The 26,109-nt window shown below is 35.7% G+C and overlaps 1 protein-coding gene across 1 annotated transcript in view; it reads left to right on the top strand.

Moving 5' to 3' along the window:
* The window catches only part of LOC117069790 (tetratricopeptide repeat protein 6-like), a 63,764-nt gene that overhangs the window by 8,711 nt on the left and 28,944 nt on the right, over window positions 1-26,109 (top strand). The window contains exons 3-12 of the mRNA XM_033188221.1: window positions 2,900-3,020; window positions 4,442-4,592; window positions 7,394-7,476; window positions 8,420-8,496; window positions 8,907-9,067; window positions 17,167-17,301; window positions 18,551-18,700; window positions 19,527-19,667; window positions 20,943-21,056; window positions 24,506-24,625. Of these exons, the coding sequence (XP_033044112.1) occupies window positions 2,900-3,020; window positions 4,442-4,592; window positions 7,394-7,476; window positions 8,420-8,496; window positions 8,907-9,067; window positions 17,167-17,301; window positions 18,551-18,700; window positions 19,527-19,667; window positions 20,943-21,056; window positions 24,506-24,625 (1,253 nt within the window). The remainder of the gene's footprint in view (window positions 1-2,899; window positions 3,021-4,441; window positions 4,593-7,393; window positions 7,477-8,419; window positions 8,497-8,906; window positions 9,068-17,166; window positions 17,302-18,550; window positions 18,701-19,526; window positions 19,668-20,942; window positions 21,057-24,505; window positions 24,626-26,109) is intronic.

Below are 26,109 nucleotides of genomic sequence, written 5' to 3'. Positions count from 1 at the left end.
CTATAATATACTGCGTTCTAAAGATTTTTCTGGAAACCCAGGCCTGTCTCCTAGTCAGCTTTCTAAAATGGCAGTAAATTCTCCTGGTGGGCTGTGTCCTGCTCCATAGGCTCAGCCCAAGAGATTTGTCAAATTCAGCGTTTTAAACCCCTAAACTAAAAATAGGTTTTGGGAATCCTTAGTAGCTAAGGACACCAACAGCTAAAAATGGCCATTTCTGTGTTACCCTCAATCAGCACACTCCTGGTTTATGCATGTGGCCAGCACATTTGTGAGCATAGAGTCAGTGCTCAGTAAACAGACTCCAACAGAATGAATGAGCCCATCCTGACTGATGAAATCCAGCCTGAGTCTAATGCTCCAGATATGCCTGTGTTCATCTGGGTGCGAAGTTCTATAATCCTATCATCGTAAGTTAGACAGTGTCTAGAGATGAAGAGACAACTAGATTTCCACAGGGAAGAAGAGCTAAGGTGATGGTTACTTGATTGTCTTAGGTCCATTTGCCTTCTGAGGTCACCCTTCTCATTCATATTAAAATAAAATAACTCAAATTTCATTCTGTGTATTGAGAGGAGTCTAGTGTCCTCCCCTCTATTTCCAAGGATTACTGGGAAAGGGGCCTGAGGATTTCTGTCTAATTCTTTTGTTATCTTTGAGTCCAGTTTCAGCTTTTGGCTGAATTCTCCATCTTTGCTCACCCTCACTTCTGTGGATACTGTTCTCTTGGCTTTACTTTTTCCCAGGTCTATCCTTCATTCCCCAGTATAACATCAACACAAACATGTTGTGTCTACGAATCTGTTACTGAATGCTTTAGGGTTCAGAAGATAAATTTAGCACAGGTAACTTAAATTTGAAGATCAAACCACCCCCATTTTTAGAAGTTTAATCTGACTCTGTCAGCCCTATCCATCTGCCACTGGCCAAATCCCTTTCTCTCTGGTCTTCCTCTAAAGGCTTCTTTCTTATATTTCCCTCTTATACAAGTTTTGGGCTTCTCATGCCCTCCTCTCCCCACTTCTAGGCTATCACAATAATTGAACAAAATTCCTATTATTTAATTATCCAGAGCAGACAAACTTGATTTCAGCCTCAATCCTTTCCTACCAGATAGCCCAAGGAGTTTTATCGCCCACAACAAAAAAGGACTCTCAAGATATTTTGCTAAGCTAAAAATAATAATAATAATAATAATAATAATAATGATATCTAACATTTATTGGGCATTTTGCTATTTGCAAAGTGCTGTTTAAAGTGCCAAATAAGAAGTATCTCAATATTTAGAGTAATGCTAGGAGCTCGGTACTATTTTCATTCACATTTTACTGATGAGAAAGCCACAGCACAGAGAGGTTAAATAATATTTTTTTCCTTTTTTCTTAAGAATCTTTTTTTAATTATTATTATTTGTTAAGAGCAACCACCCAAACTGTAGCTGATTTTTTAATTGCTAGCCAATCATACCGTGAACTGAGCAGTTAGATTTTCTTCAAGTGATACCAGTCATGTGCCGCATAATGATGTTTCAGTCAAAAATGTATACTATGGGTAAACCTGATATATGTATATACATATATAACATATACCATCTAGGTTTGTGAAAGTACACTCTATGATGTTTGCACAATAAAGAAATCCCCTAATAATGCATTTCTCAGAACATATCCCTACCGTTAAGTGGTGCATGACTGTATTTACTTAATCTGTATGATCATTGCTGACACTAACTATACTTCCCTAAATTCAGTACTGTGAATATTTTTGTCCTAGACCGTAAACATTATGCACATTTTGGCAAAACTTTCCATCTTAAGGCAGAATGGCATGAGAAGCTTTAAAGATATGTGGCAAAACTTGTGGAAACCCCATCTAATTCAGTAACATGTTTTGAAAGTGAAGGGGCAATCAGTAGGCGAGAGACATGAGATGACCTCTAGACTGGTTATTGATGAGAGTCACACACCTAGAGTACTGAGAGGAGGTTCTTTTTCTCCCTTCCATTATTTGGGATGTGCATCCCGGATAGGTGTTATTTGGGATGTGCATAGTCAAGCCATCTGCCTTACCTCCAAGCTCTGCTTGCCTTGGTGTAGCCTCTTTGCTTGTCCATCCTGGTTTGTGTGTAAGCCTGACCTCTGCTTTCTGCCTTCAGGACTAGTAACCAAGCCTGTTCTTGGCCAGTAACGATGGCTTCCTGATAAAATCAGGCCATCAAGGGTCATGGCACCCTTTTGACTGGAGTTGGATTCTAGGCCAGTCTTTGCCATTGACTGTCATATCATGACCATGGTCAATGTACTTACCCCCTTTGGACTTTAATCTCCTCACCTATACAGTGAGTGGACTATGCTATATTCCGATCAGGGTTTAGTTCAGCTCCAATGAGTTTGTGAACCACAATTGCCACATTGTTACTAATAAATACATTTTAATGTACAATACTATTATTTAACTTACCAAACAAGTACACTCATCATAGATATGTTTCTATTTTATATAATGTTAAAAAATGAGCCTGTAATCCCAGCACTTTGGGAGGCCGAGACGGGTGGATCACGAGGTCAGGAGATCGAGACCATCCTGGCTAACACGGTGAAACCCCGTCTCTACTAAAAATACAAAAACTAGCCGGGCGAGGTGGCGGGCGCCTGTAGTCCCAGCTACTCAGGAGGCTGAGGCAGGAGAATGGCGTAAACTCGGGAGGCGGAGCTTGCAGTGAGCTGAGATCTGGCCACTGCACTCCAGTCCGGGCGACAGAGCGAGACTCCGCCTCAAAAAAAAAAAAAAAAAAAAAAAAAAAAAATGAGAATAAGCAATAGGAAGGTTACAGACTAAAATATAATTTACATATGGTTATTTTAGAACCTGAATGAAATACATTTTTTTAATTTTTAAGCACTCATAAATGATGGCTATGAGAATCTTGGTTGTTTTCTACATCGGGGAATAGTCTATGCACATCTAAAACTTTGGTTGCTGGCAATTTGTGACTTTGAAGCTGTTATTTCTCTAGAAAGGTACGTTTTCCTTTTCATATTTATTGATTTCACTTTTGTAAAAAATTGAAAACCTAAAATGGGAGAAAAAGTTTCTTTCCCCTCATTGATAACCTAGAAAAAATGCGACACTTACAAAGTCATCCTAGAATTAGAATGCTACTTCTAAAAACAAGATTGCTTCTGAAATAAAACCTGTTCTCAACATCTGTTTGCCTCAGGTGTTTTTGCAAATTTTAGAAGTTAAATGGGTTTGACAGAAGTTAAATCCATGGATAAGGAATCAATACTATTGAGGATTCTGGAGATGCCCAGGCTAGAGCTTTTTGAAATTAACTTCGTGGAAAACTGTCATTAAGTTTTAAAATAATAAAAAAAATTCTGCTTGGTATATGATTGCTATGGACAACATACAACTCAATGGAAGGCAACTTTCTATTTAGAACTTCTGGCTTTATTTTGTTTAGTACAAAATAAAAACACTAATACCATGTAGACCATAGGTTCAGGAAGAAATATAGACTGAAAGTTAAGTGCACTAGTCAGAAAGTCAAACTGTAAATCACAGAATTTAATTAAAATTTCCCCTTTCTTCCAATGAAGCATTTGCAAAAAGGGAAGGTGTCAGAAAGAGTAACTAATCATGCCAATTCCTTGCCAACCAGCAGACGGTTTACTTAATCTATCCAAGGTAAACTTTGAACTTGACACAGGAAATTCATGGAGCATGACTCCATAATGACCACAGTGGTTTTCTTTTGGACATTTTTGAGCCAGAAAGAAAAAGAAAAGAGTGTCAGTTTCAAAGAGACAGAAAACAGGAAGTAGGAACTTTGGTGTCTAGGCAAGGGGTCAGGGATTCTGTCAGACTGGATTATTAGATGGGTGGTTTTCTCATTTTGAAATAGTGGCATCAAACATGATAATTTGTAAGGTTATTTCTCTACTGAAAATCATTTGATTCTAAGAGAGATAAATAACATTTATTTGATACAGAAAAGCTGTGTTAATATATATGTGGAGAGGATTTTAACCCCAAGCCACCAAACCCTTGAATATGACTGTTTCTCACTGTCACTCATGGCCAATAGAACATAACCTGAGGTAAAGACTCTTTAGTTGAGAAGAAGTAAGCTTGTGACTCAAGATAATGGGAAGGTAAATCAAAGAAGAGTAAAGTTTTGCTAAAAGTCTAGGAGACTTCAGGAGTTCTGTTCCTAGCTCAGACCCTAAAAACATTAATTCCCTACTAAGGGTTTTATAAAGGTATTTATAGTTTTTCACAGAGAGCAGCTATCTAATTTACTTTCCTTTGTAAAACATTAAAAAAATACTCTGATGAGTACAGATGCATCTATTTCATTCAGTTTATTCCTAATTGGAGAACATTTGGAATAATGAAAAATGTTTAATAAGATTTCACTTTCTCATTTTTTTTTTAGAACTACTACTTTGGCTTATGTAAATATTGGCCTCATACATCTGCTACACCTGGATAACTACACGGAAGCCATTTGGCAATTTTCTGAGGCTATTAGAATTGATCCTTTATGTATTCAAAGCTATCTTTGTCGAGCAGAAACCTATTTTAAGGTATTTAAGGCTTGAGAACCTTCATTTTCTTTTTTAAAAAACTTTAATTTTCTGGATATTTGTTCAACATAATTTTAATATATATACATAGTTAGATAATTGTAGGGGCTAATGCATTTATAAACAATGTGTTAAGCTGATAGTTAACTCTAATTACTCATTTATAAAGCCTCTACTTTCAAGGTGTGCATTTTTATGTCTTTCACTTTTGAAAATAATACCTTTTTTTCTTTATTACAAAAGCATTATATACTTATTGCAGGTAATATATGCATGCAAATAAGAATAAACTAAAAGCTATCATCTATAATTTTATTCTCTAGGGATAGCTGCTATAAACAATTTGAGTCTATGGTCCAGTGTTTTGTGTGTGTGTGTGTGTGTGTGTGTGTGTGGACATACAGGTGAGTAGGTAGATTTATACAATGGGATCCATCCATAGAATGGGATACTGACCATTCATACTTCCCTTTAACTTTGTTTAATTTTTATAAGTTGTTTAAATTAAAAATAAATGTTTTATTTCCCAGCTGTGACAAATTAAAACAGCACAATAAATAGGAAAAATCCTCTCCAATTCCAGCCAGATCTGATTTTCAGAGATAACGCTATAACTTTTGTCTCTACCCTTCAAAGTAGACACGCATTTCCACCACTTCACCTCTAACTGCCCTGTCCAAATACTAGCTTCTCACCAGGATTTTCAAATAGCAGCCACAGTGATCTTGCCAAAACATGTCAGATTATTTCATTTCTTTGCTGAAGCCCTTCAATAGCTTCCCTTGTGTTTAGAATAAAAGCTAAATTCTACAAAAGCCAAAGATCTGAAAGACCCCACAGGAACCATCTCCTAATTGCCTTTCTACCTTTGTCTCCTGTCTATGCTGGTTTCAGCCAGGATAAACTAGGCTACGCTGGGGTTAAAAAAAAAAAAAAAACCTTCAAAATTACTGTATTAAAACAAAGGTTTATTCCTGGCTCATACTATATGTCCATGGAGGATTGCCTGGAGGCTCTGCCCTCCATTGTCTACGTCTCAGGACTCAGTGTGACTAGAATCCCATTCAAAGTCCTTACTCTGCTGATGATGGAGGTGGGGACCCAGGGCAGGTTCAGTGTTGCCATTAGGTCATGTTAGCTCTTGACTCTGTCGGGGAAAGGATGGACATACTCATAGCGTGTGGTTCTTTTGCTTAACCTAACCCTGTTGATGAAGCCAAGACCATCTGTGGAAGTTGGAGTTTCCCTGAGCACATAGAGAAATCAAAACACTAGCCTGATAGCAAGGTGTAAGGATATAGTCAAAGGCTGTTCTGAGAGGCAAAAATCTCTATGCCGTAATGATTGAATACTTTGTGGTGCATTCACACCATAGAATGTAACAGAGATGGTGACAAGAATAATAGAACTATGCTAGCTGACTTGGAAGGGTTTCCATGAGATATTTTTGAGTTACAAAAGTAGGGCTCACAAAAGAATGTGAAGTGTGTACAATACAATTCCATGTAAATAAAACAATTGTAAATAAACCCTAGTGTATGTATGTATAAGAATACATACTCCCATTATGTGGGTTCATCCTCCAGGGTAAATCTAATCTAAGGTTGCCTGGTAGTGGTCTAATGTCTCTGGACCACAGGGAAACTTGTAGAGATCTGAGAATGTGCCTCCATTTGTCTTAAGTCAGGGTTTCCTCAATGCATAGACATGTATGGTTGGTAGAATAGGTGTAGCAATGTGGACATATGACTATATAATTTACTAATTACACCATCCTGAATAGTGTTAGCTTAGGAAGCAGCAGGCCTGAAGTTCCACAGAAATTTTCCGATTTGTTTTAACAAATTTCAAACTTCCTCCTTTTCTGTTCCCTCTTTTGAGTCCATCCACCATTTCCTCCAAACATGTTTACCATCTCTACAGGTACTGCTGCTTCCATGCACAAATTAGTTTTGTACATTTGCTTCTTTGCATCATTGTGCGATAACAATAAAAGGATTGGTTGGTTGTCCCAGGTTAATTTCGCTCTGGTCTGCAGAGTGCTCTGTTGTCAATATTTCCAATGGTAGTTGATTTTGTCCCCAAATTTGTACAAATTCAGTTTCTGTGACCAGTATTAAGGGAATGATTAATGTTTACTTTTCATTATATATTGATGTTAAACAGATTACTTTTCATCATTTTTTTATTTTGTTATATTCATTCATTTACTTAATTTTTGTGCAGGCCTGTTCTTTTTTATCTTACCCTCCTTTGCATGCTACTTTATTTCTTAGTCTTTATTCTTATTATTGTTTTTGTCTAGACGGGGTCTCGCTATGTTGACCAGGCTGGTCTTGACCTCCTGGCCTCATCAAGCGATTCTCCTGTCTCAGCCTCCCAAAGTGCTGGAATTAGAGGCCCGAGCCTGGCCTGCATGCTACTTGATTAAGATGGATCGGGTTAACTGAAAAAGTTGTTAGGGTTGAGGGAGAAAAACTGAAAGCTAAATGATAAAAGAGAACACAAACAGGCACACAATCCAGAATGTATTATATAATCACATTTGTGTGAAATAGTATATGTGGATATGTATAATTATTATTCAAAATTAAAGATAGATATTTTTAAAAACTAAGAGTGTATCATAAATTTTTCTTTTCACTTCTCTGTAACCTATTTGCTTTGTTGAGTCTTAAGAAAAACATGTATGTTAGGAGATGTACCTGCAAAATTTCTGTAGAAAGGGCGAGAGAGGATAAATATCAGAAAGGAAGCAACTGGTATTATTAGGAGCTAAGTTTCTGTTTATCACTCAACAGTTGCATAAATTGAAAAAGGCAGTAAATGAATTGTCTCGTGCTATCCACCTTCAGCCAGATGGAATCCAATTATACATAAGAAGGTATGAGCATAGAAACTGAATTTTTCCTGGGATAACTTAGCATCAGAGAAATTGAATGGCGATCTTCAGTTCCCTCTTGAACCTTTCAGACTCCCCATTTTACATTTAATCTCCCAGTAATTGCCATTTCCCCACCAGCAAGCCAGTTTGTTAAACTTTAAGATCGTTTATTACATAAGATAACCAGATTTTTCCCTTTGCTCTACCTTTGCATCAAAATATACCTGTTTAGTGTTTATATTCTTTGAGACCTTTTTAAGCAACTAGTCATATAGTTATTACATATCTCATAAGAGTAAGATAACATATTTTGAACAATTGTTTTGACTATGTCCACAATCAAACATAAGCATGTGTACCATACATAAACCTCCACTAATTCAGTGAAAAGAAATGACATATTGAATTTTATACCATTTCTACAGGTACTGCCTACTTCCATGCAGTATTTCAAATGTAGTAGAACTTTCTATAAAGATATCCTTTGCAAGTTATGAGTTATCACTATCAAAAATATAATCTTTTAAGGATTTATAGACCTGGGAAAATGGAATGAGACAATGCTTTACTGATAAGGGCTTGCTTTGTCCTTGAACCACATTTTAGCAATTTATGTAAATACCTCCTTCCTTGTATATGCCTTGAACTTTATCTTTTAATGATTTCTTGGCAAAAAGTATAACATTTTAAATACAGATAATTACAAAAAGAGATTTGGGTATTTTTCTTTCAGCATTACATTTCCTAAGTTTCCTCATCACATCACTATGCTAATTGATGTATTTAGATTATACAAAATGTCTATAATTTTCACTTTTTTAATGCATACATAAGTAAATAAGAATAAATATATTGTAAAATTTTAAGTAACTGATTATAAGAAACTTTATTTTAGAAAGTTTATTTTTAGCTGCTTGGAGTCAAAATCGATTATTTCTTCCAGAGGACAATATCTTCTTATGATGAAATGTTATGATCTTGCAAAGTTTACTATTTATCAAGTAGCAGAAATGGACAAAGGTAAATATAATTAATTATAACTTTTAAGAAATACTTCAGTATTTAAAATTTTTATGCTATTTTGCAATAGTTATGTATAAATAGCATGGAGGATCCAATTGAAAATCAAATTAGATTTTGAAACTTTAGTTTTATACGTACATTGCCAATTAGTAAAATGACTCATAGCAGTTAATTTTGTGAGAGAGATTTTTATGGGAAATATTAAGCTTACAATTTTTCTATTTTTTGTTTGTAATTGGAATGTCTTGTTGGTTACTGGTAGTAAATAGATCTTAGTATAATTTATAATTTGTTGATTTGTTAATTCATATTATAAAGACAAATTATTGAATTACTCCCTTAGAATAATTATATTCAAAATCCTTGATACTTGGCAAAGATATTGATAAACTTTCCTTCCCTTTTAGGTCTCATTAAGTTGAGTCCTATACAGCAAGCCCTCATTTATTCATTTTGTGAAAACCATGACAAGGCCATTGAGGTCTTGGACGGAATCAGCTGGAATAGACCTGAGATGACCATGTATGCTCTATTAGCAAAAGTTCAAATGAAGGCCAAGAGAACCAAGGTGAAAAGTCCTCTGAGTAGTGTTCACTAAACCTATTAATGAAGTGTGTATACTGTGCTTAGTATACCACTTTAAATATTTTTCACAAAATTAAGTCATACTATTTATTTATTTTTCTGTGAATTAACATTTGGGTTATTTTCTCTCTTTTTTTATTGCCCCCTTTTAAGAGCAGGGCTGCCCTAAATATTCTTTTTCATGTATTCAGTCAGCGTGTGGAGTAGTTTTCCAGGATATATTTCAAGAAGTGCAATTGGTGGTATGTAGAGAATGTGAATGTTTAACTTTCAAGGAAATGACGCATTGTTTCATAGGGTGGTACCAATTTATTCTCCCACCTGAAGTGTAGGTATATTCCCGTTCCTGTTGATCTGCATCTTTTGTAGTAATTGATATTGTTAGGCTTTATTTTTGCCAATTTGGTGGATAAAAATTGATGTCTCGTGGTCTTAATTCACACTTCTCAATTTGAGCATCAGGTTGAGAATCTTTTTATGTTTATAAGCCACTCATATTTCCTGTTCTATCAATTTGCTACACACATTTTTCATTTCTCTTGTTCTTATTGATTTTAGGTATTTAAGATATAAATTCTGTATACTAATCCTTGATTGTGTGCTGAGTATCTTCTTACAGTTTGTGGCTTGTCTTTTGTTTCTATGGTGTCTTCTGATGAACAGAACTTCTGAAGTTTAATGTAGTTGAATATGTCTATTTTAAAATTTGTCATCAGGGCATCTTTAAAAATATCTTGTTTAAGAAGCCCTTTTCTACTCCAAGGTCAAGATATTCTTCCCTATTTTCTTTGGAAAGTTTAAGTTTTTCTTTTTCCATTTAAGACCTTACTCTATCTTAAGATTATTCTTTTTTAGCATGAGAGAGTGATAAAATTTCAGTTTTCTCCATATGGGTATTTAAATGTTTCAGTATCATTTATTGAAATGTTCTTCTTAACCCAAAAATCTGCAGTGCTACATCTATCTTATTACAAGTTTTCACATATGTGTGGATCATGTGCTATTTTAGGTTCTCTATTCTGTTCCTTTTGTCAATTTTTCTATTACTGGCCCAGTAGTACAATGTCTTAATTGCTATAACCTCATTGAAATTATTGATATCTGGTGGAGCAAGTCCCCACACCATATTCTTCTCTAGGAAACTCCTGGTTACTCTTCAGCATTTACTCTGCCATATATGTGTTAAATTTAGCTTGCCCAAGGTCCATTAAAAACTCTCTTGAAATTTTGAATCTTTAGATTATTTTAGGGAGAACTGATATCTTTATGATATTGAAGTCTTTAGTTTATGGTCATAATGATGTATCTCCCCATTTATTTCACTTTTTCTTTCAAATAGATTTTACATATTCATTGCTAAAAGTTTCCTAGTTTTCTAGATTTTTTTCCCATAGTTTTTGCTGCTATTATAAAAGGTATCTTTTTAAAAAATGTTCTGTTTGCTGATGGCTTGTAGAAATGAAACTGATTTTTGAATACTTATCTACTAGCTGACCACCTTGCTGAACTTGCTTATTTCTGAAAATGTTTAGGTCTGTTCTTTTGGGTTCAAAACTAGGAAAGTATGTCATCTATAAATAATAATAGTTTTGTTTTTTTCCTTTCTTTTTATGTATTCTGTTTCTTAACTTGTCTAACTGTGCTGGCTAGAAACTCCAAGACAATACTGACTAAAAGTAGTGACAAAGACACCCTTATTTTCTTCCAAATTTTAAAGGAAGTTTACCCCACTAAGAATGAAGTTTGGGATTGATTTTTGTAGATAATTTAAACAAAGTAAAGGTAAATAACCTTTCTGTTTCCATTTTGAATTTTATCACATTATTTTTCATCAGGTATTGAAACAATTATTATATTTTTATCCTTTAATACATTAATGTAGCAGATTATATGTCACATATGAAATTAAGTAATCTATGACATTGTTTACTGTTAGACCAACCATGTATTCCTGGGTTAAACCAACTTGATCAGAATATATAATCATTTTGTAGGCATTGCTAAATTTGAGTTGCTTGTGAGGATCTTTGTGTCTGTATTATGAGTGAGATTGGTTTTGTGGGATTTGAGTATTGATCTTATAAGATTATTTGGAGAGTATTTCTTCTTTTCTATTTAGTGAAAGAGTTTGTCTAAAGATCATAAGGATGTCTTCTTTGAAAGATTATTTAATGCTTTAATATCTAGTACATGACACACATTTAATAAACATTAGCCATTATTATTCCTATTTTTTTCTCCCTGGGCATTTTAAGACTTTATAGGCTTCATTTCATAAGCATTTAATCATGAGAAACTACCTTTAGTTTGAAAACTAAAAAACTTTTATTTTTGCTCTCTTGACCTCTCCAGTTACTGGCTTTTTTCTCTTTACTTTGGCACAACCAAATCTTGCAAAATTGTTTATATCCCTTGTCTTCATTTCCTGACTTTCCACTCATTCTGCTGCTCACCACAATCTAGTTTCTTTCCTCTTGTGATGAACACGTGATAAGGTGACCCTCAACAAGTTGTGCCCTTCTGTGACCTTGAGTGTGAGTGGAACCTGTGACTTGCTTCTAACCAACAGAGTATGGGAAAGATGATGGGATGTCACGTCCATGATTATATTACGTTATGTAGTAGACTGGAGAGAGAAATTCCCTTCCTGGCCTTAAAAAAAAAGCAAAGAATTATACTATGAACTGCTTGTGGAGAGGGTATCATGGCGGGGAACTGCTGTGGCCTCATGGACCTCAGGACAATCTTCAGCCAATAGCCAATAAGAAGCCTGTACCCTCAGTCATGCAGCCGTAAGAAAATGAAACCCACCAACAATCAGAATGAGCTTAAAAGAAGAGAAAAGAAGTTTTCAGATGAGAATGTAGCACAGTTGACACCTTGACTGAAGCCTGGGAAACCCTAAGCAAAGGACTCAGCTAAGGTATGCCCACACTCCTGGCCCCCTGGAAACTGTGAGATAAGAAATGTGTGTTGTTTTAAAGCGTTCAGTTTGTGGTATTTTTTATTTTTTGCAGCAATAAGAAAATAATACAGATGGAGTGCTGCTATAACAAATACCTACAAATGTAGGAGCAGCTTTGGAATCAAGCAGTGGGCAGAGGCTGAAAGAATTTTGAGGAACATGACAGAAAAAGCTTCAATCACCTCAAACAGACTGTTAGTAGATACCTGGATTTTAAAGACACTAGCATTGAGGACTCTGAAGCAAATGAGCAACATATTATTATTTTTATTTAGCGGTTCAGAGCTTAGTAAAATTTTCTCATATAGTTGTATGGAAAGCAGAACTAATAACTCAGAGCCTGGATACACAACTAAGATAATTTCCAAGCAAGGTGTTGACAGTGCTGCCAGCTTTCTTTTTGCTTCTAATAGTAAAGTGTGAGAAAGGAGAGATAAGAACTGTTAAACAAAATAAACCAGGACTTGCTTATGTGGAAAATTTTCAACTTCTCCAGATGGCAAAAGAGGATAAAATTCACTGTCAAGAGAAAAGGACAAGGTGTGGCTGGACAGCACTTTGCTAAGATCTTAGAAGGATCATGAGGGCAGAGTATTCAGTCACACTAGTTCTCTTTCCTTTCAAGAGATTAAGGACATGCCTTACAAATCTTCTTAACCAAACCAGAGGATCTCTAGAAGCTTAAGGGCATTGCCCCTCAGACATCTCAGCAGGAGGCCAAAGTAGAGAAGGAATTTTCTTGAAAATAGTGGATGTGGCTTTTGTCTAATGAAGTGAATCCCTGTGAAATCCATGGAAGATCCTCAAAGTTTTTAAGAGAATTATTTCTTTATAAACACTGATAATTTGGACTCAAACAGACAGAGTACAAAACGAAAGAAGGCTGTCAGACCTCAAAATCATTCTGGCAGGAAGTAGGTTAATAAAACAACTCAGGTGTAAATATGTAGAACCTTTTATAAAGAAGGAATAAGGACCCAGAAGGCAAGACTAAGAACTCACAGGATGATACTAAGGGCCATAAATGTTTTGAAATCTAATCAAGAGACTGAGCACTTGCCCAAATGTGTTTCAGAACTGCATGGACCAGTGGCTCATTTTAATCTTCCATTTTCCCCTTTTAAACCAGAATATTTGTGGATATTATTCTATGCCTATCTCACCATTGTATGTTGGGTGTTTTGGGGACAGACACCTTGTCTCTTTAATTTCACAAGTTCACAGATGGAGAGGAATTGTGCCCCAGGAGTGGGACCTGGTGGATTTTACTTGAATGCCTCATCTAGACTTGGACCTGCTTTAAATGATGAAATTTTAGATGTTGAGCTGATGCAATAATGAACTGAGACTTTGGGGGACCTTGGAATGGAGGAACATATTTTGCATGTGGCAAGAATGTTGAATTACTGATCATTGGAGTCATTTGGTAGACACACTCTAAGATTATTCTTTTTTTTTTTTTTTTTTGAGACGGAGTCTCGCTCTGTCGCCCAGGCTGGAGTGCAGTGGCGCAATCTCAGCTCACTGCAAGCTCTGCCTCCTGGGTTCACGCCATTCTCCTGCCTCAGTCTCCCGAGTAGCTGGGACTACAGGCGCCTGCCACCACGCCCGGCTAATTTTTTTGTATTTTTAGTAGAGATGGCATTTCACCGTGTTCGCCAAGATGGTCTCGATCTCCTGACCTCGTGATCCACCCGCCTTGGCCTCCCAAAGTGCTGGGATTACAGGCGTGAGCCACCGTGCCTGGCCTCTAAGATTATTTTAAATCATACCCTATGTTACCTCCTCCCCTTCCTTGAGTGTGTGCAGGACCTGTGACTTGCTTCCAACCAATAGAATATGGCAAAATTGGTGGGGTGTTGCTCCATCAATTATGTTGCAGTATATAAGACCTCCTTCTTAGCAGAGTAAAGAGAGAGAGGTTCTCCTGCTGGCCTTGTTGTGACTTCCTGTGGAGAGAGTGATGTGATGAGGAACTGTGGGCAGCTGGGACCTGAGTGCAGCCAACAGCCAGCAAGCTGGTATCTCTTTTGTGGTTTTTATTTGCATCACACCAGTCAGAATGGTGATTATTAAAAAGTAAAGAAACAGATGCTGGCAAGGTTACAGAGAAATAGGGATGCTTTTATACTTTTCAACCATTGTGTAAGATGGTTTGGCGATTCCTCAAAGACCTAGAGGCAGAAATACCATTTGACCCAGCAATCTCATTACTGGGTATATATCCAAAGGAATAAAAATCATTCTGTTACAAAGATACATATGTGTGTATGTTCCTTGTGGCACTATTCACAAACACAAAAATATGGAATCAACTCAAATGCCCATCAATGAGAGACCGGATAAAGAAAATGTGGTACATATACACCATGGAATACTATGCAGCCATAAAAAGTAATGAGATCATGTCCTTTGCAGGGACATTGACAGAGCTGAAAGCCATTATCCTCAGCAAACTAGCGCAGGAACAGAAAACCAAACCCTGCATGTTATAAGTGGGAACTGAACAGTGAGAACACATGAACACAGAAAGGGGAACAACACACACTGGGGCTTGTGGGAAGAAGGGTGGAGGGAGACAGAGCATTAGGAAAAATAGCTAATGCATGGTGGGCTTAATACTTAGGTGGTGGGTTGATAGGAGCAGCAAACGACCATGGCACACGTTTACCTATGTAACAAACCTGTGCATCCTGCATATGTACCCCGGTACTTAAAATAAAAATTAAAAAAAAAAAAAAAGAAGAAGAAGCTGGGGCTCTCAGTCCTGGAGTCTCAAGGAAATGAAGTCTGCCAACAACGTGAATGAGCTTGGAAGCTGATTCTCCCAGTCGAGTTTACAGAGGAGAATAGCTCAACTGACACATTGATAGCAGCTTTGTAGGACCTGGAGCAGAGGACCCAGTTAAGGCATGCCCAATCTCCTGACCTGTGGAAACTGTGAGGTGATAAGTGCTTGTTACTATCATTTGCTAAATGTGTAGTAATTTGACTTGTAGTGATAGAAAATGAATGCACCTCTGGTTTGGAATCAAGCACTCTTGCTAGCTTCATTGACTTGCTTTTTTTTTCTTTTTCTTTCTTTTTTTGAGATGCAGTCTTGCTCAGTCGCCCAGGTGGGAGTGCAGTGGCACAATTTCAGCTCACTGCAACCTCTGCCTCTTGGGTTCAAGCAATTCTCCTGCCTCAGCCTCCTGACTAGCTGGGATTATAGGCATGTACCACTATGCCCAGCTAATTTTTGTATTTTTAGTAGAGACGGGGTTTCACCATGTTGGCCAGGCTGGTCTTGAACTCCTGACCTTAGGAGATCCACTTGCCTGTGCCTCCCAAAGGGCTGGGATTACAGGTGTGAGCCACTGTGCCCGGCCTTCATTGGCTTTCTTACTGCAGATTCTGTGATCGTTTCTCAGTATGGATCATGTCTACTCTTTTCTTCACATTTGGAGTTTTTGGTCTCCGTATTCTTTGAGGACTGCTTTTTTATATTTACTTTAATCTCCTCCTCCCAGGCTGTCCCCTGTGACTTTAGCTGGATACCTGATGTCACCATCAGCTACCCTCTTCCACCCAATAAATAGTGATGTTAATATAATAGTGATGTTAGTATATATATATATTCTCTTGGTTCTAGTAATAGTGATACATAGTATTTATATATACTATAGAAATATAGTAATAAATAGTGATGTTAATATATATGTATATTCTCTTGGTTCTACTTCCTAGATATTTCTCAAATCCACTTTCTTTATTTCTATGGCTATTATCCTGGTTTGGAACATATAATTTAAAAAATTTTTCTTGAATTATATAGCTGCATTGTTGTACTCTTCCAAGCTTTTATCCACACAGCAGCCACAGTACTTTCTGCAGACTATAAAGATGACTTATCTGCAAGCCTCTGCAGATGTCCCTCAGATGACACCATAAAGTAGTGAAAGAGAGAGAGATGGGGGAAGCAGGAGGAAGTGAAGTTGTGTTGATTTTAATTTAAATGGGATGGAAGGCTTGAGTAGACAAGTTTTTTGGACTCAAGGAGTCAGTGAAGGGGCAGAAATCCAAACGAGAAAGGAAGTAATAGGTTGCTCAGGTGGGGCAGGAGAAGATGGGGTCAAGGACAGCTTTTGAGGAGTTAGCCCTGCAAGGAATGAGAAAGAAAGCAATTCAAAGACAGGAGAGAAAAAGGTGAAAGTGAATGAACATATAGATTCGTTGAAAAGTAGAAAGGGGGGAAATTGAGACAATAATCCACTTTTTCTAGGCAAGGTCATGTGCTGAGAGTGAGGACAGAAGGAGGGATGCTGGGTGACTTGCAAACATATAGAGCTAATGCTCGATAGAAGCCATAAGGGACACTTAGCATATCCAAGTGAAATTTCATTGTTTCTTTAGCAATTTAATACAATTAAGAAGATGGTATGGCCAGTAACAATTATTTGACTTTCTATATAAAGATATACAAGGAGTAGTTAAGTATTAAATGGCATTTCTATCTTTTTCATTAATGAGACTTTTGAGTTTTTCATTTGAGACTTTTTCATTAATGAAACTTTTGACTATTTTGAACATTTTCATTAATGAGACTTTTGAGTATTTTGAATAAATAAATGGGTGAGTTTTGGAGGTGGTTTATTTTTTTGATGCCAATACCCTATTAGGAGGACAGCAGGACACAATAAAAATTGATGAAAATTATGTTAGATATTATCAGTGGAGATCTTTTACTACCTAGTAGCTTCCCAGTATTCCATTCAGAAAAATGATTAGGAAATTATCAATAAACTAGTTTATAAATTTAAGCCTGACTTAAGCTTGAATATAGCCTTTGGAATTTACAAATTTTAGTTCCAAAGATCCATGTCCGTAAACCTGCTTAAGTACTGGCTTGTAGGATAGGCATCTGGGTGGGACTCATGAGGGTAAGACTTCTGAACTGGATTATCTTCCTGTAGTGTACTGACAAGACCTGTAACTTCACCAGGTCTGTTTGTTCCCAGATAAAGTAAGAGTAGAGGTGTGTGCTCTGTGCTCCTTTTAACATATAAGGCTGTAATATTAAATCAATAGTGGAAAGAAACATTTCCTGCCCCCTCCCTGCTTTTTTATCATTATAGGAAGCTGTGAAAATGCTTAAGAAGGCTTTGGATGTCATTTCTCATTCCAATAAAGGACCAAACACCACAGCAATTTCAGCAGACTGTCTGTATAACTTGGGTCTTTGTTATATGGAGGAAGGCAATTTACAAATGGTATTTCGTGTATTTAGGAGTATAGATTATTTGTAATTTTAGAGACTGGTTGCTTGTATGCAATTCTGTTTCCGAAGACCACCTATACAGTGGGCAACTGGTCCAAAGCTGCTTTTGAAGCTTGGCTCATTATAGTCAGTCTGCACACTGCAACACCTAGGACATTGTTTTATTTAACCAACATATTTTATTTGATGCTTGTTTGTCAACAATATTCTAAAGATTAATGTATGTTTCCCACCAGAACAATAAATCTAACTGTAGGAAATTATTACAGTAAAATAATTTTATCACATTAGTATGAATTCACTTATTAAATTTTAAGTACTTTAAATGCTTTAACATAATGTAGAATAAATGGAAAAGATTAGGGCATTCTGGCTTTTCTTATTGATCATTGAACAATTCAAATCAGATTGACACGGGTTGTTAAGATGGCCAGATACACTGAAAAACAGTTGATTCAATTATTACATATTTATCCAGTCTTTGGTGATTTTAGGCAATTCTTTACTTCAAAATTATCACTGATATGACAAATTTGTAAAATAATTGATACTTTCCGATGGTTCATGTTGGATATTCTACAACTCTAGACACACACAGACACACACACACACACATACAGACACACACAGACACACACATAGGCACACACAAATACACACACATCATTCTAATTCTTATGTTCATGGAGTGGACAGTGTTTTAAATTGGTATTGGTAGACACAAAAAAAGAGGTGCACTTGATTAGTTGTTCTATTAAGAAATTCCAGTAAATATGAGACAAATCACAAATATTTTACATGTTTTTAGTCCTTTTGAACAACCAGAGCAAACTCAGCTTTGCTTTAAAATATGGGGAAAATTTTTAGAGTTCTGTTGTTCTGAAGTTCTATAATGATGCATTTGCTGGATCCTAATGGAAAATAAATGTGCTAGTTGTGATTTCTTTGAAGAAACAAAATCTGAATAACAATTAAAATTATACCACCCAAAATATTGTAATCTAACAATATGGATTATGTAGACCTTAGTCTGGGAATAAGACCTTTAATTATAATAATCATCTCTACTTGTTTCTATTAGTTTTGTTTGTTCCATGAGGTCCATTAGGAGAAATGTATTAAAATAATCCAAAAATAGAGTGAAACTTTTCAACAATAGTTATATACTGTAATTCATTAACATTTTAAAACAATATATTATGTCACTAAATGGTTTGCATTTTGACAATATGCTCCTGTAGGCTTTTGATTCTTTTACAAAAGCTGTGAAAGCAAATCCAGATTTTGCAGAAAGCTTTTATCAACGAGGCCTTTGTAAAGTGAAACTCCACAAGGATAGCTCGATTCTGGATTTTAATCATGCCATTACCCTCAATCCAAAACATTACCAGGTATTTAAATAGATGTTTTTAGTGAGTTGTAAAGTGTTAATTTTGGTAAACTATTAAATCTCTTATATACCATTGTTATTATTTAGCACCAATCAGTTTCTTATACCTACTTTTCACTTAACTGTATTTTGATAATCCAAATAGCTGTATTTCTCCTTAAACTAAAAGTATTCTTTCCATCAGTGATATTATGATGTTATATATAAATGTATATGTGAATGTGATGTATGTAAATATTGTTAATATATCAATGTGGCTGTTAATACTTTAAAGTTTATATACTCATTAATTTTACTTACTTTTTGTTTTGATGTTACATAGATTCCTATCTTTCAATAGACTATACAGACAACACAAAATTCAATAGGTGAAGCTTGATTGCATCTTGATTTTAGGAATCTATGAAATTTGAATCTGATCTAAATATTAGATGATTTTAGGAAATTTCTATAAATCATCTTGGATATATAATGGCAGTGTGGTTATGTAGGAGAATGTCTTTTTTTCATAGGAGATGCATACTAGGGGACTTGGGATAAAGCATTATCATATCTACAACCTGTTTTCAAATAGTGCAGGAAAAAATAGATAAATATGGCAAAATGTTAATAACTATTAACTCCAGATGATAGGTATTTATCATTCTTTCAATTATTCTGTGTCATTTGAATTTTTTTTCTAATAAAAGAAATTTTTTTAAAAGACTGTATTTTAATACCCTCTTTGGGAGGCATAGATTTGTTCCAAGTATCATATATTTTGGTAGAATTGGTGCTTTTACTAAAGCACCCATTCCTGCTTTCTTTCTCTCTCTCTCTCTGAATAGGCATATTTAAGCCGAGTAGCATTCTATGGTTTAAAAGGCAGGTATTCCAAAGCAATCTTGAATTGTAACAAGGCTATAAAAATTTACCCTGAGAGCGTACGTGCCTATCTCTACAGAGGAGTTCTGAAATACTACAACAAGGTAGGGCCATTTCCTGCCTGGCTGACGGAAATTTTAGGGTGGGAAGACTCTCTTATGCTAGGCAGGGGACTCACTTGCTTTTTTTCTTTGTGGTTGGGAATCACTGTGATATGAAGGGCAGAACTACATAGAAAACTTTACACTTTCCCAATTCATATTTTTTTCACAAAATAATGGTATTTATTTTTTACATTACATTTTAAATAACATTTATTATTTATTTTTATTAAGAATGTAGCATATATTCATTGCAGAAAATTTGGAAAAATACGGAAGGGAATAAAGGATTATTATCTCACCATCAATGATAATTCCTGAGTGCATTTGTCATATTTGTATGTAGTCTTTTAGTTTCCTCATAAAATGTGATATATATTTTCCAAAATTTGGACTATGCTACTTATATAACTTGTGTAGTGCCCTGCTTTTTACACTTAATCTTTGAAGATAGTATTTTGCTGACTGCATAATATTCCACCACAATTTACTTTTAATTACTTTATTGTTGAACTTTTTGATTGTTTTTAAAATTTTTACTATTTTACTGTTTAAAATCATATAGTTATATACATCTGAGAACAAAACTGCTGCTTGGGTTTATGATTGGTTCTTAAACAGAAGTTACTGGGTTAAAAGTTGTGAGCAGTACCATTGATATGTGATACTACACTGAATACTTTATTTCTCTCTACTTTTCTTTTCTGATCTTTCTTTGTAGCTATTTTATATGAAATTTTTACAAATAATACCTTAAAGCAAAGGTAAGACCTTGCATTATGTGTTAATTCCATGAAAATTACTATCTATAGAAATGGATGATATAAGGTATCAGAGAAGAATCAAAGAGGAAGCAAAAGAGAACGAGGGTAGAAAACATGATGATTATGTGATATGACAGTCACAATGACAGAAGCAAGCGAGCACTGGTGAATGTTTGCTGCATTAATATGGTTGGCTTTATTTTATTTTACCTAGAAGTATAATTTTCTCCTTGCCATATACCAACAATGGTAATAAGATATTTACCTAAATTAAAGTTGTTGATATATTTAATTTTGTTTGTAGGTAAGAGAAACTATAATGATAATTTCTACCAGGAGATTTTCTTAATTAACTCTATGAAAGATTAGCTTCGATGTGTTAATTTCACAGATGATATAAGGAATGGTTAAATGTGTGTTTCAAAAACTCTGAGAGAAACAAGAATTTATTTTATGATTAAATTTCAGTCCATTATGATTTTCCTTTCTCACGTAATTACTTTTTTCTTTTTAGACTTATAAGCTAGCAATTACAGATTTAACTACAGCTATCAGCATGGACAAAAATAGTTATATAGCATTCTATAACAGAGCATTATGTTACACCAAGATAAGGGAACTTCAAATGGTAAGATGACCATTTTAGTAAACAATGTGTTTAAAGTGTTTAATAAATAACATGCATTTAATAACTTGTTGATTTCAGTCAATAAACATGTAATAAACAACACATTAAAGCATTTGTAAATTCGTTTAAGGCATTTATAAAGTATTTTCTTATTACTTCTGCTAGAATTTTCAAAAGGAATTCCTAGGAAATACACACATATAAAACTTGAGAAACCAAAGAACCATTTCAAAGAATATTTAATTTCTTTGTTGGTGCTCACCAAATTTTCTTATATAATTTCTGAAAGAAGTCAAATGAAAAATTAAGTTGATAATGCTTATGGAAGCATTTAAAGGCATTTATAAATTAAATCCATCACATAATTATCATTTGAACAAATGTTTCTACCATATGCAGAATTTTTTTTTTTTTTTTTGAGACGGAGTCTCACTCTGTTGCCCAGGCTGGAGTGCAGTGCTGTGATCTCGGCTCACTGCAACCTCCACCTCCTGGATTCACGCCATTCTCCTGCCTCAGCCTCCCAAGTAGCTGGGACTACAGGCACCTGCTACCATGTCCGGCTAATTTTTTGTATTTTTAGTAGAGACGGAGTTTCTCCATGTTAGCCAGGATGGTCTCAATCTCCTGACCTCATGATCCGCCTGCCTTGGCCTCCCAAAGTGCAGAATTTTTGAAGCAGTAGCAATCACTAGCAATATTGTGGTTTCAAAATTTTAATGTTACCTACAGCAGTTTATGTAGGCATTCTTTTGTTTGGTCCTCAGACCACACATGTAGCACGGAGTATGGAGTGATGGTTTTCAGCTCCAGGGACCAGTGACCAGGTTTGGCCCATATTTTGAAGGCCTGTGGGCTGCAGCAAACCTTTTTTCCATTTGTCTTGATCCAGCGTCTACCTGAGCAAACTGTTGTTTATGTTTGTAATCTTACCTACTCTCTTCTCTCTGTCGGTTTGGTCCCTTTTCAATGAGGATCCCTCACTGGGGAGCAGCTAGTCTTGTGGTCTCTCAGAATAGTGTCCCATCCTCTTCCTCTGTTACTTGTCTCCCTCTCCTTATTCCTGCCCATGTCTGTAGTAAATGACACATTCTTTTAAAAGGCTAGGTCACATTCCTGCTGTTCTGTGTTCACACACTCCCCAATCTGTGAAACGTGGACAGTGAAATCTGTTTAAAACATTTAGAAATTTAGAAATGTACAAGCTTTAGAAGGGAAGTCGAGAAACTTTGTCTCTACCTAAGAGGATGTAAAATTCTTGGTAACCAGATTATCAGGTTTCCTCCAGAGATGTTGATAAATGAATAGCTAATTTTTAACAAGGGGATTGTTAAGATGCTAGGAGCTGACGGAAAGATCATTTATTAGAGTGACCTGCACAACAGGGGCCTTTGAGGATTCCCTCCCCAACCCCATTCCTGCAGGAAAGGTAACCCTGAATAGGAAAACAATGGGCTGGGGTGGGGAGGGAATACCCATTGTTTTGTTATCTCAGATATGTGAAAGAGCCAGTGCCCTGTTAATAAAGAAAATGCAAAACTACCTAAATCAAGTAAAACTAAATTACGATAATAAAATAATGGTGATTTCAGAGCTGCCAGTACTCTGAAGCATTTTATCCAATCTGCTAACTTTACAGATGAGGAAATGAGAGTAGGGAGAGGTTCGAAAAACCATCCAAGTCACACAGAGGGAGTTAGTGACCTGTATTGTTGTCCACAAATTTGTTTGCTTCTGGGTTAACAGTGTTTAGGTGGCTTTGTAAAACCGTCTGACCTCCAGCATGTGGACTGGATGTCATTAAGCAGTGTGTCCTCCTCCACCTGTTTCTCAGCATTCCTGCCATCCCTAGCCTGAGAAAAACCAAGTAACTTTCTGCAGAAAATGCACGTAGGCATTCTCCCAAGATATAGTTTCATAAAAACTAAGGAACGTTGAATTCTGGTTCTAACACTTGATATTAATAAAAATACTGAACACTTACTACTTATTTAGGGCTTATTGTGTGACAGGAACTGAGCTAAATGCTTCACTGAGATACAATCAAAACATTTTTAAGTAGATCCTTGTAACAATATGATGAATTTTTAACACGCCAATTTTGCAGATGAGGAAGCTAAGGCTTAGTGTTAAGTAATTTTCTCCAAATCGAGGAGTTAGTAATGTTAACAGAGGCATGGCACAAATCCAGGAGAGGCCAAGGCCCTGACCCTTCCTCTTAATCAAAACCTGTGTGCTCCCATCCCTACCTCTTACCCTCATTGATCTTTACGAAATCTTATTTCCCAGTTTTTATTTCCTCTTGTGTTGCAGATTCAGCTGCTCAGTGGATCTCCAAGGCATCATACTGGTTTCACATAATGTAATTTAGTAAAAGAAAAATGTTAGACAATTTGTGGCTAATATCCTAGGTTTGGTTTTTTCTTTTTTGACAAATACTACTATTTATTTTTATAGTCCTGGCAATTTTTATTTATGATTATGCCACAACATACCTATAGGATCTTTAATTACACATTTTTTAAAGACACTTGAGCACCCAACATTAGGAAACACCAGAGGAGGGCAAATGAGCAAATATAAAATGTTCTTTGTCATTTTCAGTTGGCAGATGCTATAGGCATAATAAGATTTAGCCCTTTTCTGATCAGACCATATGGCTCTTTTGGACAGAATGTTCAGTAGGAAAATGGTTTAAGAGATTCAGCTCCAACCCAAGTTTAGAATGCTTCTAGTACCTAGTACAGAGTAGAAACCAGTAAAATCTTGTTTAGTCAGTGAACGTAAAAGAAACAAAATAAGGTAAAAGTAATGGAGAAGGGTCTGAGTTGATTCTCAGATTACACTATGTGTCTTTTAGAAAAATGAATATATTTATCAAAATATTTTGAGATAACTTTCATACAAGTGCTTATTTGTTAGTTTTATTAAGATCTATTTTCATTGAGTCATGATTTTTTCATTGGATACAAATTTATTGAATGCATGGTATGTGCAGGCTTGATTCTTGTTACTGGGCTTAAAACAGTGAACAAAATGGACAAGCTCTGGCTTCATAGAGCTTAGATTTCAGCAAGGAAAACAATAAAACACTAAAAAGAAATTATATATTTAATGGTCATTTGATGAAACTACCGAGTCAGGGCAGAGTGCTAAATCCTTCTCTTCCAGCCCATACACCAATGAAAATGTATGGGGTGACTTGCAGGTAAAACATGAAATGCAAGCACAGTGTGCACTGCTTATTGAAAAGTATCAGTGTCCATGATACTTTTTGCCTAAGGGTACCCTTTAAATCTAACATATGGTTATTTTGGCCATAAATTATAAAACAAATTGAAGAACTAACCATTGGGTCCTAGTTTGGACATAAATATATTTGTCCATAGCCAATGCATTCAGGCTCTAAAAAGCTGAATCTATGCTACAAATGATTATTTTATTTTTAGGCATTAACAGATTATGGAATTGTGCTGCTTCTTGATGCTACAGAAACTGTAAAACTAAATACGTTCCTTAATCGTGGACTCATCTATGTAGAACTAGACCGGTATGGCTTTGCATTAGAGGTGAGCCTTCCTGTTATGTAAAGAACCCACTTGATTTTGCACATTGACTTCTGAGAACTAGTGAACAAGATTTTATTATTATCAACTGGCAATATTAATGAGTGATAGCTTAACTTTAGCAAGAATTCTATTAAAATACTTGAAATGACTAATAGACTCTGTGAAAAAAATGTATATTTTTGCTTTGTTTGGATTACAGATAAACAGCCAATATATTTTTAGACATTTCTAATTTGATCAAGAGCATCACTTCTCTTAAGGGAGTACAGACAAAACTCAAGTTACTTAGTAAATAAAATGATTCCTGTAACGTGTACTCTGCTGTTTAGTGGTAACTTTCTCAAAATTTTCCTCTTTTCCCTTTGCAAATATAGCAAAATAAATCTGTTTCAAACAGGGCAGGAAATAGTTGCTCAGAATGGGCTACTGGTAACAGGTTTTTAAGTTAGTGGTGGCAGGCGTTCAGAATCACAGTAGAAAAAAGCATAGGCAAGGTATTAAAAAGAAACAGGTAGTTTAAATGTATTTCATTAAAGAATAATTAAACAAAATTCATCCTCATTTTTAACTTTTTATTTTTATTGTCTGTTTGTAACTCTTAGAATAAGAAACAGGAGGTAAAAATTAAATAGCAAGTTGAAATGTATATAGTTAAATAATAACAGTTTCGCTTCTTTGTCTCTGAGGAACTGCAGCATAACATTATGGAGTGGAGTACATCCAGTTCTTTTCACCTCCCAAGATGATTATTTTTCTATTTCTGGAGTCATTTTTTTGAGATTCTGTCCAACATAATCATTTACCTTTGAGGAAGTTTACGCTATGAATAAATGTGATCTCAATATCTGAATACCTTTAAGCTTTTTGATATATTAAAAATATTTTTGAGCTGTGTCACTAGGTATAACCTCAGGTAGATGGAAATAAAGAACCTCCCTGTTTGTAGTAGGCAAGAAAACAATGGGCAACAGTGTTGAGGTGGAGAGAGTGAGATAATGGAGATGGGGAACAAGGGACTGCAGCTGTTAGAGAATTAAATGCAGGGCCCATGTTATCCTCTGTATAAAGATTTATTTAGTACTAAGCAACCACTAAACAACTGTTGCACACTTGCTACACACTGGGTCCTCAACAATGCTGCACAATTTATCATTGTAACTTACAGAGGAGGAAACTGGTATTCAAAAGAGGTTAAATAAGGCCTTTCCACAGTAAGTACTGGGGTAAGATCTGAACTCAGACCTCAATTCCAAATTCTATCTTCTTTCAGGCAAGGCACTGGCATTAATATATGGAGATAAATGAGACAGAGTTCCAGTTTTTGAGGAGCTGATGGTCTAGGGAGAGTCATTCTTGTCCCCTCTCTTTCCTCACACCCCACATCTGACCCATTAGCAAGTGCAGTCAGCTCTACCACTAAAGCATATTTTGAATTAAATCATCTCTCATGATTGCCACTGCTATCTTCCTTTCAACCAGTAAGT

This window comes from Trachypithecus francoisi, unplaced genomic scaffold, assembly GCF_009764315.1.
Source record: "Trachypithecus francoisi isolate TF-2019V2 unplaced genomic scaffold, Tfra_2.0 Lachesis_group3, whole genome shotgun sequence".
NCBI lineage: Eukaryota > Metazoa > Chordata > Mammalia > Primates > Cercopithecidae > Trachypithecus > Trachypithecus francoisi.
Note: the sequence above shows the minus strand (reverse complement) of the source record. Positions and strands in the feature narration are given on the sequence as shown.